This window comes from Chelon labrosus (assembly GCF_963514085.1).
Source record: "Chelon labrosus genome assembly, chromosome: 18".
NCBI lineage: Eukaryota > Metazoa > Chordata > Actinopteri > Mugiliformes > Mugilidae > Chelon > Chelon labrosus.
The window spans coordinates 346,261-360,952 of record NC_140351.1 but is presented as its reverse complement, the minus strand read 5'-3'; the positions used below and the strand labels follow the sequence as shown (position 1 = coordinate 360,952).

At 35.5% G+C, this 14,692-nt stretch overlaps 1 protein-coding gene across 1 annotated transcript in view; it reads left to right on the top strand.

The window, feature by feature from the left end:
• Positions 1-4,182: 4,182 nt before the first annotated feature.
• LOC311503690 (receptor-type tyrosine-protein phosphatase mu-like) overlaps positions 4,183-14,692 on the top strand; it is a gene marked incomplete at its 5' end in the record, with an annotated part of 62,270 nt that continues 51,760 nt past the window's right edge. The window contains one exon of the mRNA XM_084566554.1: positions 4,183-4,259. Coding sequence (XP_084422680.1) covers positions 4,183-4,259 — 77 coding nt within the window. The remainder of the gene's footprint in view (positions 4,260-14,692) is intronic.

The following is a 14,692-nucleotide window of genomic DNA, read 5'->3' as shown; positions in this document are numbered from 1 at the left end:
GTGACCTCTACCACGGTGACACGGTGACCTCTACCACGGTGACCTCTACTACGGTGACCTCTACCACGGTGATCTCTACTATGGTGACCTCTACCACGGTGACACGGTGACCTCTACCACAGTGACCTCTACCACGGTGACCTCTACCACGGTGACCTCTACCACGGTGACACGGTGACCTCTACCACGGTGACACGGTGATCTCTACCACGGTGACCTCTACCACAGTGACACGGTGACCTCTACCATGGTGACACGGTGACCTCTACCACGGTGACATGGTGATCCCTACCACGGTGATCTCTACCACGGTGACACGGTGATCTCTACCACGGTGACACGGTGATCTCTACCACGGTGACCTCTACCACGGTGACACGGTGATCTCTACCACAGTGACCTCTACCACAGTGACACGGTGATCTCTACCACGGTGACACGGTGACCTCTACCACGGTGACACGGTGACCTCTACCACGGTGACCTCTACCACAGTGACACGGTGATCCCTACCACGGTGATCTCTACCACGGTGACACGGTGATCTCTACCACGGTGACACGGTGATCTCTACCACGGTGACCTCTACCACGGTGACACGGTGACCTCTACCACAGTGACCTCTACCACAGTGACACGGTGATCACTACCACGGTGACACGGTGAGCTCTACCACGGTGACCTCTACCACAGTGACCTCTACCACAGTGACCTCTACCACAGTGACACGGTGATCTCTACCATGGTGACACGGTGAGCTCTACCACGGTGACCTCTACCACGGTGACATGGTGATCCCTACCATGGTGATCTCTACCACGGTGACCTCTACCACGGTGACCTCTACCACAGTGACCTCTACCACAGTGACACGGTGACCTCTACCACGGTGACACGGTGACCTCTACCACGGTGATCTCTACCACAGTGACACGGTGACCTCTACCACAGTGACACGGTGATCTCTACCACGGTGACCTCTACCACAGTGACATGGTGACCTCTACCACGGTGACCTCTACCACAGTGAAATCTACCACGGTGACCTCTACCACGGTGACATGGTGATCTCTACCACGGTGATCTCTACCACGGTGACCTCTACCACGGTGACACGGTGACCTCTACCACAGTGACCTCTACCACGGTGACCTCTACCACGGTGACATGGTGATCTCTACCACGGTGACCTCTACCACGGTGACACGGTCACCTCTACCACGGTGACCTCTACCACAGTGATCTCTACCACGGTGACCTCTACCACGGTGACACGGTGACCTCTACCACGGTGATCTCTACCACGGTGACCTCTACCACGGTGACATGGTGATCTCTACCACGGTGACCTCTACCACGGTGACACGGTGACCTCTACCACGGTGACATGGTGATCTCTACCACGGTGACCTCTACCACGGTGACACGGTGACCTCTACCACGGTGACCTCTACCACGGTGAAATCTACCACGGTGACCTCTACCACGGTGACACGGTGACCTCTACTACGGTGACCTCTACCACGGTGACACGGTGACCTCTACCACGGTGACCTCTACCACGGTGACCTCTACCACGGTGACACGGTGACCTCTACCACGGTGAAATCTACTACGGTGACCTCTACCACGGTGGACTCTACTACGGTGATCTCTACCACGGTGACCTCTACCACGGTGACACGGTGACCTCTACTACGGTGACCTCTACCACGGTGACACGGTGACCTCTACCACGGTGACCTCTACCACGGTGACCTCTACCACGGTGACACGGTGACCTCTACCACGGTGAAATCTACTACGGTGACCTCTACCACGGTGGACTCTACTACGGTGATCTCTACCACGGTGACCTCTACCACGGTGACACGGTGACCTCTACCACGGTGACCTCTACCACGGTGACCTCTACCACGGTGACACGGTGACCTCTACCACGGTGGCGGTTACCTCTCCACGTCTCGATCTTGTGCTCCTCCAGCTCGTAGATCTGCACCTGAGAGGAACAGAGTCAGAGCTTTAGGTGTGAGGAGGTCGACCCGGATCCAGACAGAGCGGCAGCGGGACGGTGTCTTACCATGGGGGACTTATAGTATCTGGTCAGGATGTTGATGAAGTCTGTGATGGTCAACATCCCTGAAACACAGAGTACAGCTGTCTCCAGACCGTCACAGTCAGGACATTCAGTCTGTCCTCTACGGGACGTCCTGACAACATTACATCAGTTTAACTGTCTGTAAATAATAATGCTGGAGGACGAGAAGACAGGGATGTCCTGACCTGTCTTTAGATCAGAGTCAGATGCTTTTACCGTCTCTTAGTCGTCTCCTCAAGGTTCAGATGAGACAAACACATGAAAGAATAAAAACCAGAGCACTGACGCCGTCTCACCTACAAAGCTCTGCTTCTTGCTCTCCCACAGCGGAGCAGCTCGGACGCCGTTGGCCACCAGAGCAAAGAACGCCTTCTTCACCTGAAACACAGGAACGGTCCATCATCACCATGGAAACCCCACGGCTCAGCTGACTCAGGAGAACCTGATTACTGCTCTGGTTCTACTGAGGAAGCTCCCATCACACCAACACATCACTGATGACTCAGCTGATTCTAACAGGTTTAATAATCAAGCAGTGATTTAATGGATCAGGTTCATTAACATCTTTATTTTCTGGTTGGACAAACGTAGACAACCAGAAAATAAATAATAAAACAGGTTGTAGTGAAGCAGCAACAGTCAGTTATTTAATCATTTACTTCCTGGTTGTTGTTCCTGCTGTAGCACTGATCGTGGAGCTGTGGTGTACCTCAGAGCTCCGCCAGAGCCCGTCTACGGAGAGCGTGAAGGACTGATTACGACCAGATCCCGCTTGACGGCATCGTGGCATCCGAAGCAGGACCAGAATGTTAAGGCAGACTTTTTCGCCCAAGTTTTTTTTTTTTCGGCCCGGTCTTTTAAAACAACGAAACAGAAACTCTTCTAGCACGATTATTTACCCGTGTCAGCTGTGTTGTCCATGCCTCGAGAGAAAAGAAAGTGCAGAGCGCGAAAGCACCAAAGCAGTGGCTGAAGGATTGCCGTAAAGCAGTATCTGGTCGTACGATGTGTATGACGTCATTGACATTTTAAAATACTTTTTAAAGCAAAATAAGTGACTCTAAAAAATCTAACACCCAGCAGTGTGTCATTTCTTTGCATCTCCTTTCAAATTCAATATTCAAATTACTGCACAAAAAATTATATCCTGAGAAAAGTGGATTTTGAGGGGTACTGCTCCATAGACCTCCATTCATTCTGCACTCGTCCTGAGAGCGCCCTCATATGGAACCAGAGTGGAACTGCAACAGTTCAGAACCCGGAAGTTCAGTGAGAGTGGAACTTCTCCCCTTATTAGATGTTCTCTGGCTCCGTCCTCTTACATCCAACTATTAAACTCAGTCAGATGATCTGACGACCAATCAGACGCCAGCGTCACTACCTGGACTACTCCACTGAGTTCAGTCAAACTGTCGGTCGGTGGTCGTTGTGGACTCGTCTCTCCAGAGCAGATGCTAGTGCTGAGGCTAATGGAGATGCTAATGGAGATGCTAATGGCTAGCATTGCAGCGCTGCTTTCCATCAGTTTGTTTCTGACCTCTAAAACTAAACTAAGGTGGGTGTTAGCAACCGTTAGCAGATCTATGGATGTCACTGAATGAATCTTAGTGATCTATAGCATCACTGGAGGTCACTAGAGGTCACTGGAGGTCACTAGAGGTCACTAGAGGTCACTAGAGGCCCTCGTGTTTATGTTTTAGGGTTAATACCTGACAGATCAGCTGGTCTCACCTGCAGCGTGGTGTCAAACACCACCAGTTTAGAGCTGGTGGGGATGATGTCATAACACTTGTGACACTTCATGAAGCGCATGTAGATGTCTCTCTCAGACTCCTCTGAGCCTGCAGGGACACAGAAGACAACCAGAGACAAATTAGAGACACACAGACACAGATGTCTGACCTGGGTTTGATCGGACAGGGCGGAGGACTATAGGGACAGGAGGACATGGAGGACAGGAGGACATGGAGGACAGGAGGGACAGGAGGACATGGGGGGCTCAGCCCAGAAAGCTGACCTCTTTCTACCCAGAGTCCTTTGCGTCTGGACTCAGTTTGTACAGACTGATTTCCGTCCTCAGGATCATGGTCTCCACTAACCTGATGAGACATATTTATGTGATAATATCCCTGAGTTTGTCCCAGGAGGACAGGAGGCTAAGGTCAGGGCTCTGATCTTACCGCCATCATCGGGGTCCGGCTGCTCCGACATGGCGTCTGTGACCTCCACCTGCAGACCACAACAACACAGATCAGCTGTTGGCTTCCTCAGATGTTTCAGTCTGACCTCAAGCTAACGTTGATGTGACTCCACCAACTCTTCTCTCTAGTTTCTCATCGTTCATGTGTCTTTTGTCCAGCTCTCCTCTGTCCTCATTGACTTGGAGCTTCTGTCATGTACAACTCTGCAGAAGACTCATAGACCATATATGTTGTCAAAAGTATGTGGACACCCCCGTCACGGCCCAGCTCCACAGAGAAAGGTTTATCTGACGCGTCTCCACTTCCTCCTACTGGACAGAGTCAATACGCGCGGTGCCATGTTGACATTATGACGTTATTTGGATCTAGAGTCTGTAGCATTAAGGGGTGGAGCAACAACATTAATGCCCCGCCCACACTTCCTGTAAGACTCAACTGTGGTAAGGTTTCTGTTCACTTTCATCGTTGAAGCTCTGACGTTGACGATCTTGTAAATTTAATTTGTTTACAGCAGAGTCACTCATTCTGTTGGTTTGAAACAGACTCTTAAAGTCACGTTAAGCTAACATTAGCGCTAGCGCAGCTGTCAATCACAGCAATCATCATCAAGTCACTTCCTGTTTCTAATTATCTGAATATACAACAACGTGATGAGGACGACGAAACAGAACCCGATTTATCTGAGGTGTAGTGTCATGTCTACTTCCGTGGAGGGGGCGGGGCTTATGTAATGCTCTATACTGCAGTCCGCCAGCAGGGGGAGCCCCACATTAAAGGAGCTGGTTCATCTTTATATAGAGAGTTAACATTTTAACATGTAGGCCGCTCACGTCCTCTACTCTGGGGACACCTCATTCAAATAAAACTTTATTAGAACAGTCATGACCATGTCCATACAGTTAAACACGTCTTACTGTGTATATCCAGCACATTCAGATTCAGATTCACTTCCTGGTGACTGTCATATATTTAACGTCATTAGTGTGAAATGATCACAAAGTACAAAACAAGTATGAAAACATGAGCATCAGATTGAGTTCAATTCATTAATCTGAGTCTATAATCTACATCTACAGCTGTCAGGATTAATATTAATGTCATTAAGCATTAATGTTAATATCACTGCATGTCATTAAGCGTTAATGTTAATATCACTACATGTCATTAAGCACTAATGTTAATATCACTACATGTCATTAATCACTAATGTTAATATCACTACATGTCATTAATCATTAATGTTAATATCACTACATGTCATTAATCATTAATGTTAATATCACTACATGTCATTAAGCGTTAATGTTAATATCACTACATGTCATTAATCATTAATGTTAATATCACTACATGTCATTAAGCACTAATGTTAATATCACTACATGTCATTAATCATTAATGTTAATATCACTACATGTCATTAAGCGTTAATGTTAATATCACTACATGTCATTAATCATTAATGTTAATATCACTACATGTCATTAATCATTAATGTTAATATCACTACATGTCATTAAGCATTAATGTTAATATCACTACATGTCATTAATCATTAATGTTAATATCACTACATGTCATTAAGCGTTAATGTTAATATCACTACATGTCATTAATCATTAATGTTAATATCACTACATGTCATTAATCATTAATGTTAATATCACTACATGTCATTAAGCATTAATGTTAATATCACTACATGTCATTAATCATTAATGTTAATATCACTACATGTCATTAAGCGTTAATGTTAATATCACTACATGTCATTAATCATTAATGTTAATATCACTACATGTCATTAAGCACTAATGTTAATATCACTACATGTCATTAAGCGTTAATGTTAATATCACTACATGTCATTAATCGTTAATGTTAATATCACTACATGTCATTAAGCGTTAATGTTAATATCACTACATGTCATTAAGCACTAATGTTAATATCACTACATGTCATTAAGCACTAATGTTAATATCACTACATGTCATTAAGCGTTAATGTTAATATCACTACATGTCATTAATCGTTAATGTTAATATCACTACATGTCATTAATCATTAATGTTAATATCACTACATGTCATTAAGCACTAATGTTAATATCACTACATGTCATTAAGCGTTAATGTTAATATCACTACATGTCATTAAGCGTTAATGTTAATATCACTACATGTCATTAAGCACTAATGTTAATATCACTACATGTCATTAAGCATTAATGTTAATATCACTACATGTCATTAAGCGTTAATGTTAATATCACTACATGTCATTAAGCGTTAATGTTAATATCACTACATGTCATTAAGCACTAATGTTAATATCACTACATGTCATTAAGCGTTAATGTTAATATCACTACATGTCATTAAGCACTAATGTTAATATCACTACATGTCATTAAGCGTTAATGTTAATATCACTACATGTCATTAAGCACTAATGTTAATATCACTACATGTCATTAAGCGTTAATGTTAATATCACTACATGTCATTAATCATTAATGTTAATATCACTACATGTCATTAAGCGTTAATGTTAATATCACTACATGTCATTAATCATTAATGTTAATATCACTACATGTCATTAAGCGTTAATGTTAATATCACTACATGTCAGTGAGCGTTAATGTTAATATCACTACATGTCATTAAGCGTTAATGTTAATATCACTACATGTCATTAAGCACTAATGTTAATATCACTACATGTCATTAATCATTAATGTTAATATCACTACATGTCATTAATCATTAATGTTAATATCACTACATGTCATTAAGCACTAATGTTAATATCACTACATGTCATTAATCATTAATGTTAATATCACTACATGTCATTAATCGTTAATGTTAATATCACTACATGTCATTGAGCGTTAATGTTAATATCACTACATGTCATTAAGCGTTAATGTTAATATCACTACATGTCATTAAGCGTTAATGTTAATATCACTACATGTCATTAAGCGTTAATGTTAATATCACTACATGTCATTAAGCACTAATGTTAATATCACTACATGTCATTAATCGTTAATGTTAATATCACTACATGTCATTAAGCACTAATGTTAATATCACTACATGTCATTAAGCACTAATGTTAATATCACTACATGTCATTAAGCGTTAATGTTAATATCACTACATGTCATTAAGCGTTAATGTTAATATCACTACATGTCATTAAGCGTTAATGTTAATATCACTACATGTCATTAAGCGTTAATGTTAATATCACTACATGTCATTAAGCACTAATGTTAATATCACTACATGTCATTAAGCGTTAATGTTAATATCACTACATGTCATTAAGCGTTAATGTTAATATCACTACATGTCATTAATCATTAATGTTAATATCACTACATGTCATTAAGCGTTAATGTTAATATCACTACATGTCATTAAGCACTAATGTTAATATCACTACATGTCATTAAGCGTTAATGTTAATATCACTACATGTCATTAAGCGTTAATGTTAATATCACTACATGTCATTAAGCACTAATGTTAATATCACTACATGTCATTAAGCACTAATGTTAATATCACTACATGTCATTAAGCGTTAATGTTAATATCACTACATGTCATTGAGCGTTAATGTTAATATCACTACATGTCATTAAGCGTTAATGTTAATATCACTACATGTCATTAAGCGTTAATGTTAATATCACTACATGTCATTAATCGTTAATGTTAATATCACTACATGTCATTAAGCGTTAATGTTAATATCACTACATGTCATTAAGCACTAATGTTAATATCACTACATGTCATTAAGCACTAATGTTAATATCACTACATGTCATTAAGCGTTAATGTTAATATCACTACATGTCATTAAGCACTAATGTTAATATCACTACATGTCATTAAGCACTAATGTTAATATCACTACATGTCATTAAGCGTTAATGTTAATATCACTACATGTCATTAAGCACTAATGTTAATATCACTACATGTCATTAATCATTAATGTTAATATCACTACATGTCATTAAGCGTTAATGTTAATATCACTACATGTCATTAAGCACTAATGTTAATATCACTACATGTCATTAAGCACTAATGTTAATATCACTACATGTCATTAATCATTAATGTTAATATCACTACATGTCATTAAGCACTAATGTTAATATCACTACATGTCATTAAGCACTAATGTTAATATCACTACATGTCATTAATCATTAATGTTAATATCACTACATGTCATTAAGCGTTAATGTTAATATCACTACATGTCATTAATCATTAATGTTAATATCACTACATGTCATTAAGCGTTAATGTTAATATCACTACATGTCATTAAGCACTAATGTTAATATCACTACATGTCATTAAGCGTTAATGTTAATATCACTACATGTCATTGAGCGTTAATGTTAATATCACTACATGTCATTAAGCGTTAATGTTAATATCACTACATGTCATTAAGCGTTAATGTTAATATCACTACATGTCATTAAGCGTTAATGTTAATATCACTACATGTCATTAAGCACTAATGTTAATATCACTACATGTCATTAAGCGTTAATGTTAATATCACTACATGTCATTAATCATTAATGTTAATATCACTACATGTCATTAAGCACTAATGTTAATATCACTACATGTCATTAAGCGTTAATGTTAATATCACTACATGTCATTAAGCGTTAATGTTAATATCACTACATGTCATTAATCATTAATGTTAATATCACTACATGTCATTAAGCGTTAATGTTAATATCACTACATGTCATTAAGCGTTAATGTTAATATCACTACATGTCATTAAGCACTAATGTTAATATCACTACATGTCATTAAGCACTAATGTTAATATCACTACATGTCATTAAGCGTTAATGTTAATATCACTACATGTCATTAATCATTAATGTTAATATCACTACATGTCATTAAGCATTAATGTTAATATCACTACATGTCATTAAGCGTTAATGTTAATATCACTACATGTCATTAAGCACTAATGTTAATATCACTACATGTCATTAAGCATTAATGTTAATATCACTACATGTCATTAATCACTAATGTTAATATCACTACATGTCATTAAGCACTAATGTTAATATCACTACATGTCATTAAGCATTAATGTTAATATCACTACATGTCATTAAGCGTTAATGTTAATATCACTACATGTCATTAAGCACTAATGTTAATATCACTACATGTCATTAAGCATTAATGTTAATATCACTACATGTCATTAATCACTAATGTTAATATCACTACATGTCATTAATCGTTAATGTTAATATCACTACATGTCATTAAGCATTAATGTTAATATCACTACATGTCATTAAGCACTAATGTTAATATCACTACATGTCATTAAGCGTTAATGTTAATATCACTACATGTCATTGAGCGTTAATGTTAATATCACTACATGTCATTAAGCGTTAATGTTAATATCACTACATGTCATTAAGCACTAATGTTAATATCACTACATGTCATTAAGCGTTAATGTTAATATCACTACATGTCATTAAGCGTTAATGTTAATATCACTACATGTCATTAAGCACTAATGTTAATATCACTACATGTCATTAAGCGTTAATGTTAATATCACTACATGTCATTAAGCACTAATGTTAATATCACTACATGTCATTAAGCGTTAATGTTAATATCACTACATGTCATTAAGCGTTAATGTTAATATCACTACATGTCATTAAGCACTAATGTTAATATCACTACATGTCATTAAGCGTTAATGTTAATATCACTACATGTCATTAAGCGTTAATGTTAATATCACTACATGTCATTAATCGTTAATGTTAATATCACTACATGTCATTAATCATTAATGTTAATATCACTACATGTCATTAATCATTAATGTTAATATCACTACATGTCATTAAGCACTAATGTTAATATCACTACATGTCATTAAGCACTAATGTTAATATCACTACATGTCATTAAGCACTAATGTTAATATCACTACATGTCATTAATCACTAATGTTAATATCACTACATGTCATTAAGCGTTAATGTTAATATCACTACATGTCATTAAGCACTAATGTTAATATCACTACATGTCATTAATCACTAATGTTAATATCACTACATGTCATTAAGCGTTAATGTTAATATCACTACATGTCATTAAGCGTTAATGTTAATATCACTACATGTCATTAAGCACTAATGTTAATATCACTACATGTCATTAATCACTAATGTTAATATCACTACATGTCATTAAGCGTTAATGTTAATATCACTACATGTCATTAAGCGTTAATGTTAATATCACTACATGTCATTAATCACTAATGTTAATATCACTACATGTCATTAAGCGTTAATGTTAATATCACTACATGTCATTAAGCGTTAATGTTAATATCACTACATGTCATTAAGCATTAATGTTAATATCACTACATGTCATTAAGCGTTAATGTTAATATCACTACATGTCATTAAGCGTTAATGTTAATATCACTACATGTCATTAAGCGTTAATGTTAATATCACTACATGTCATTAATCATTAATGGTGGTTTCACTACATGTCATTAATCACTAATGTTAATATCACTACATGTCATTAAGCACTAATGTTAATATCACTACATGTCATTAATCATTAATGTTAATATCACTACATGTCATTAATCACTAATGTTAATATCACTACATGTCATTAAGCACTAATGTTAATATCACTACATGTCATTAAGCGTTAATGTTAATATCACTACATGTCATTAAGCGTTAATGTTAATATCACTACATGTCATTAAGCACTAATGTTAATATCACTACATGTCATTAAGCGTTAATGTTAATATCACTACATGTCATTAAGCGTTAATGTTAATATCACTACATGTCATTAATCATTAATGTTAATATCACTACATGTCATTAAGCACTAATGTTAATATCACTACATGTCATTAAGCACTAATGTTAATATCACTACATGTCATTAAGCACTAATGTTAATATCACTACATGTCATTAAGCACTAATGTTAATATCACTACATGTCATTAAGCATTAATGTTAATATCACTACATGTCATTAATCATTAATGTTAATATCACTACATGTCATTAAGCGTTAATGTTAATATCACTACATGTCATTAAGCACTAATGTTAATATCACTACATGTCATTAAGCGTTAATGTTAATATCACTACATGTCATTAAGCACTAATGTTAATATCACTACATGTCATTAATCACTAATGTTAATATCACTACATGTCATTAATCGTTAATGTTAATATCACTACATGTCATTAATCATTAATGTTAATATCACTACATGTCATTAATCATTAATGTTAATATCACTACATGTCATTAATCGTTAATGTTAATATCACTACATGTCATTAAGCACTAATGTTAATATCACTACATGTCATTAATCGTTAATGTTAATATCACTACATGTCATTGAGCGTTAATGTTAATATCACTACATGTCATTAAGCGTTAATGTTAATATCACTACATGTCATTAATCGTTAATGTTAATATCACTACATGTCATTGAGCGTTAATGTTAATATCACTACATGTCATTAAGCGTTAATGTTAATATCACTACATGTCATTAAGCGTTAATGTTAATATCACTACATGTCATTAAGCACTAATGTTAATATCACTACATGTCATTAAGCGTTAATGTTAATATCACTACATGTCATTAAGCGTTAATGTTAATATCACTACATGTCATTAAGCACTAATGTTAATATCACTAAATGTCATTAAGCGTTAATGTTAATATCACTACATGTCATTAATCACTAATGTTAATATCACTACATGTCATTAATCATTAATGTTAATATCACTACATGTCATTAATCGTTAATGTTAATATCACTACATGTCATTAAGCGTTAATGTTAATATCACTACATGTCATTAAGCGTTAATGTTAATATCACTACATGTCATTAATCGTTAATGTTAATATCACTACATGTCATTGAGCGTTAATGTTAATATCACTACATGTCATTAAGCGTTAATGTTAATATCACTACATGTCATTAAGCGTTAATGTTAATATCACTACATGTCATTAAGCACTAATGTTAATATCACTACATGTCATTAAGCGTTAATGTTAATATCACTACATGTCATTAAGCGTTAATGTTAATATCACTACATGTCATTAAGCACTAATGTTAATATCACTACATGTCATTAAGCGTTAATGTTAATATCACTACATGTCATTAAGCGTTAATGTTAATATCACTACATGTCATTAAGCACTAATGTTAATATCACTAAATGTCATTAAGCGTTAATGTTAATATCACTACATGTCATTAATCACTAATGTTAATATCACTACATGTCATTAAGCGTTAATGTTAATATCACTACATGTCATTAAGCACTAATGTTAATATCACTACATGTCATTAATCACTAATGTTAATATCACTACATGTCATTAATCGTTAATGTTAATATCACTACATGTCATTAATCATTAATGTTAATATCACTACATGTCATTAATCATTAATGTTAATATCACTACATGTCATTAATCGTTAATGTTAATATCACTACATGTCATTAAGCACTAATGTTAATATCACTACATGTCATTAATCGTTAATGTTAATATCACTACATGTCATTGAGCGTTAATGTTAATATCACTACATGTCATTAAGCGTTAATGTTAATATCACTACATGTCATTAAGCGTTAATGTTAATATCACTACATGTCATTAAGCACTAATGTTAATATCACTACATGTCATTAAGCGTTAATGTTAATATCACTACATGTCATTAAGCGTTAATGTTAATATCACTACATGTCATTAAGCACTAATGTTAATATCACTACATGTCATTAAGCGTTAATGTTAATATCACTACATGTCATTAAGCGTTAATGTTAATATCACTACATGTCATTAAGCACTAATGTTAATATCACTACATGTCATTAAGCGTTAATGTTAATATCACTACATGTCATTAAGCATTAATGTTAATATCACTACATGTCATTAATCATTAATGTTAATATCACTACATGTCATTAAGCGTTAATGTTAATATCACTACATGTCATTAAGCGTTAATGTTAATATCACTACATGTCATTAAGCACTAATGTTAATATCACTACATGTCATTAAGCGTTAATGTTAATATCACTACATGTCATTAAGCGTTAATGTTAATATCACTACATGTCATTAAGCACTAATGTTAATATCACTACATGTCATTAAGCGTTAATGTTAATATCACTACATGTCATTAAGCGTTAATGTTAATATCACTACATGTCATTAAGCACTAATGTTAATATCACTACATGTCATTAAGCGTTAATGTTAATATCACTACATGTCATTAAGCACTAATGTTAATATCACTACATGTCATTAATCATTAATGTTAATATCACTACATGTCATTAAGCGTTAATGTTAATATCACTACATGTCATTAAGCGTTAATGTTAATATCACTACATGTCATTAAGCACTAATGTTAATATCACTACATGTCATTAATCGTTAATGTTAATATCACTACATGTCATTAAGCGTTAATGTTAATATCACTACATGTCATTAAGCACTAATGTTAATATCACTACATGTCATTAAGCACTAATGTTAATATCACTACATGTCATTAAGCGTTAATGTTAATATCACTACATGTCATTAAGCGTTAATGTTAATATCACTACATGTCATTAAGCACTAATGTTAATATCACTACATGTCATTAAGCGTTAATGTTAATATCACTACATGTCATTAAGCGTTAATGTTAATATCACTACATGTCATTAATCATTAATGTTAATATCACTACATGTCATTAAGCACTAATGTTAATATCACTACATGTCATTAAGCGTTAATGTTAATATCACTACATGTCATTAAGCACTAATGTTAATATCACTACATGTCATTAAGCGTTAATGTTAATATCACTACATGTCATTAAGCACTAATGTTAATATCACTACATGTCATTAAGCGTTAATGTTAATATCACTACATGTCATTAAGCACTAATGTTAATATCACTACATGTCATTAAGCGTTAATGTTAATATCACTACATGTCATTAAGCGTTAATGTTAATATCACTACATGTCATTAATCACTAATGTTAATATCACTACATGTCATTAAGCACTAATGTTAATATCACTACATGTCATTAAGCGTTAATGTTAATATCACTACATGTCATTAAGCGTTAATGTTAATATCACTACATGTCATTAAGCGTTAATG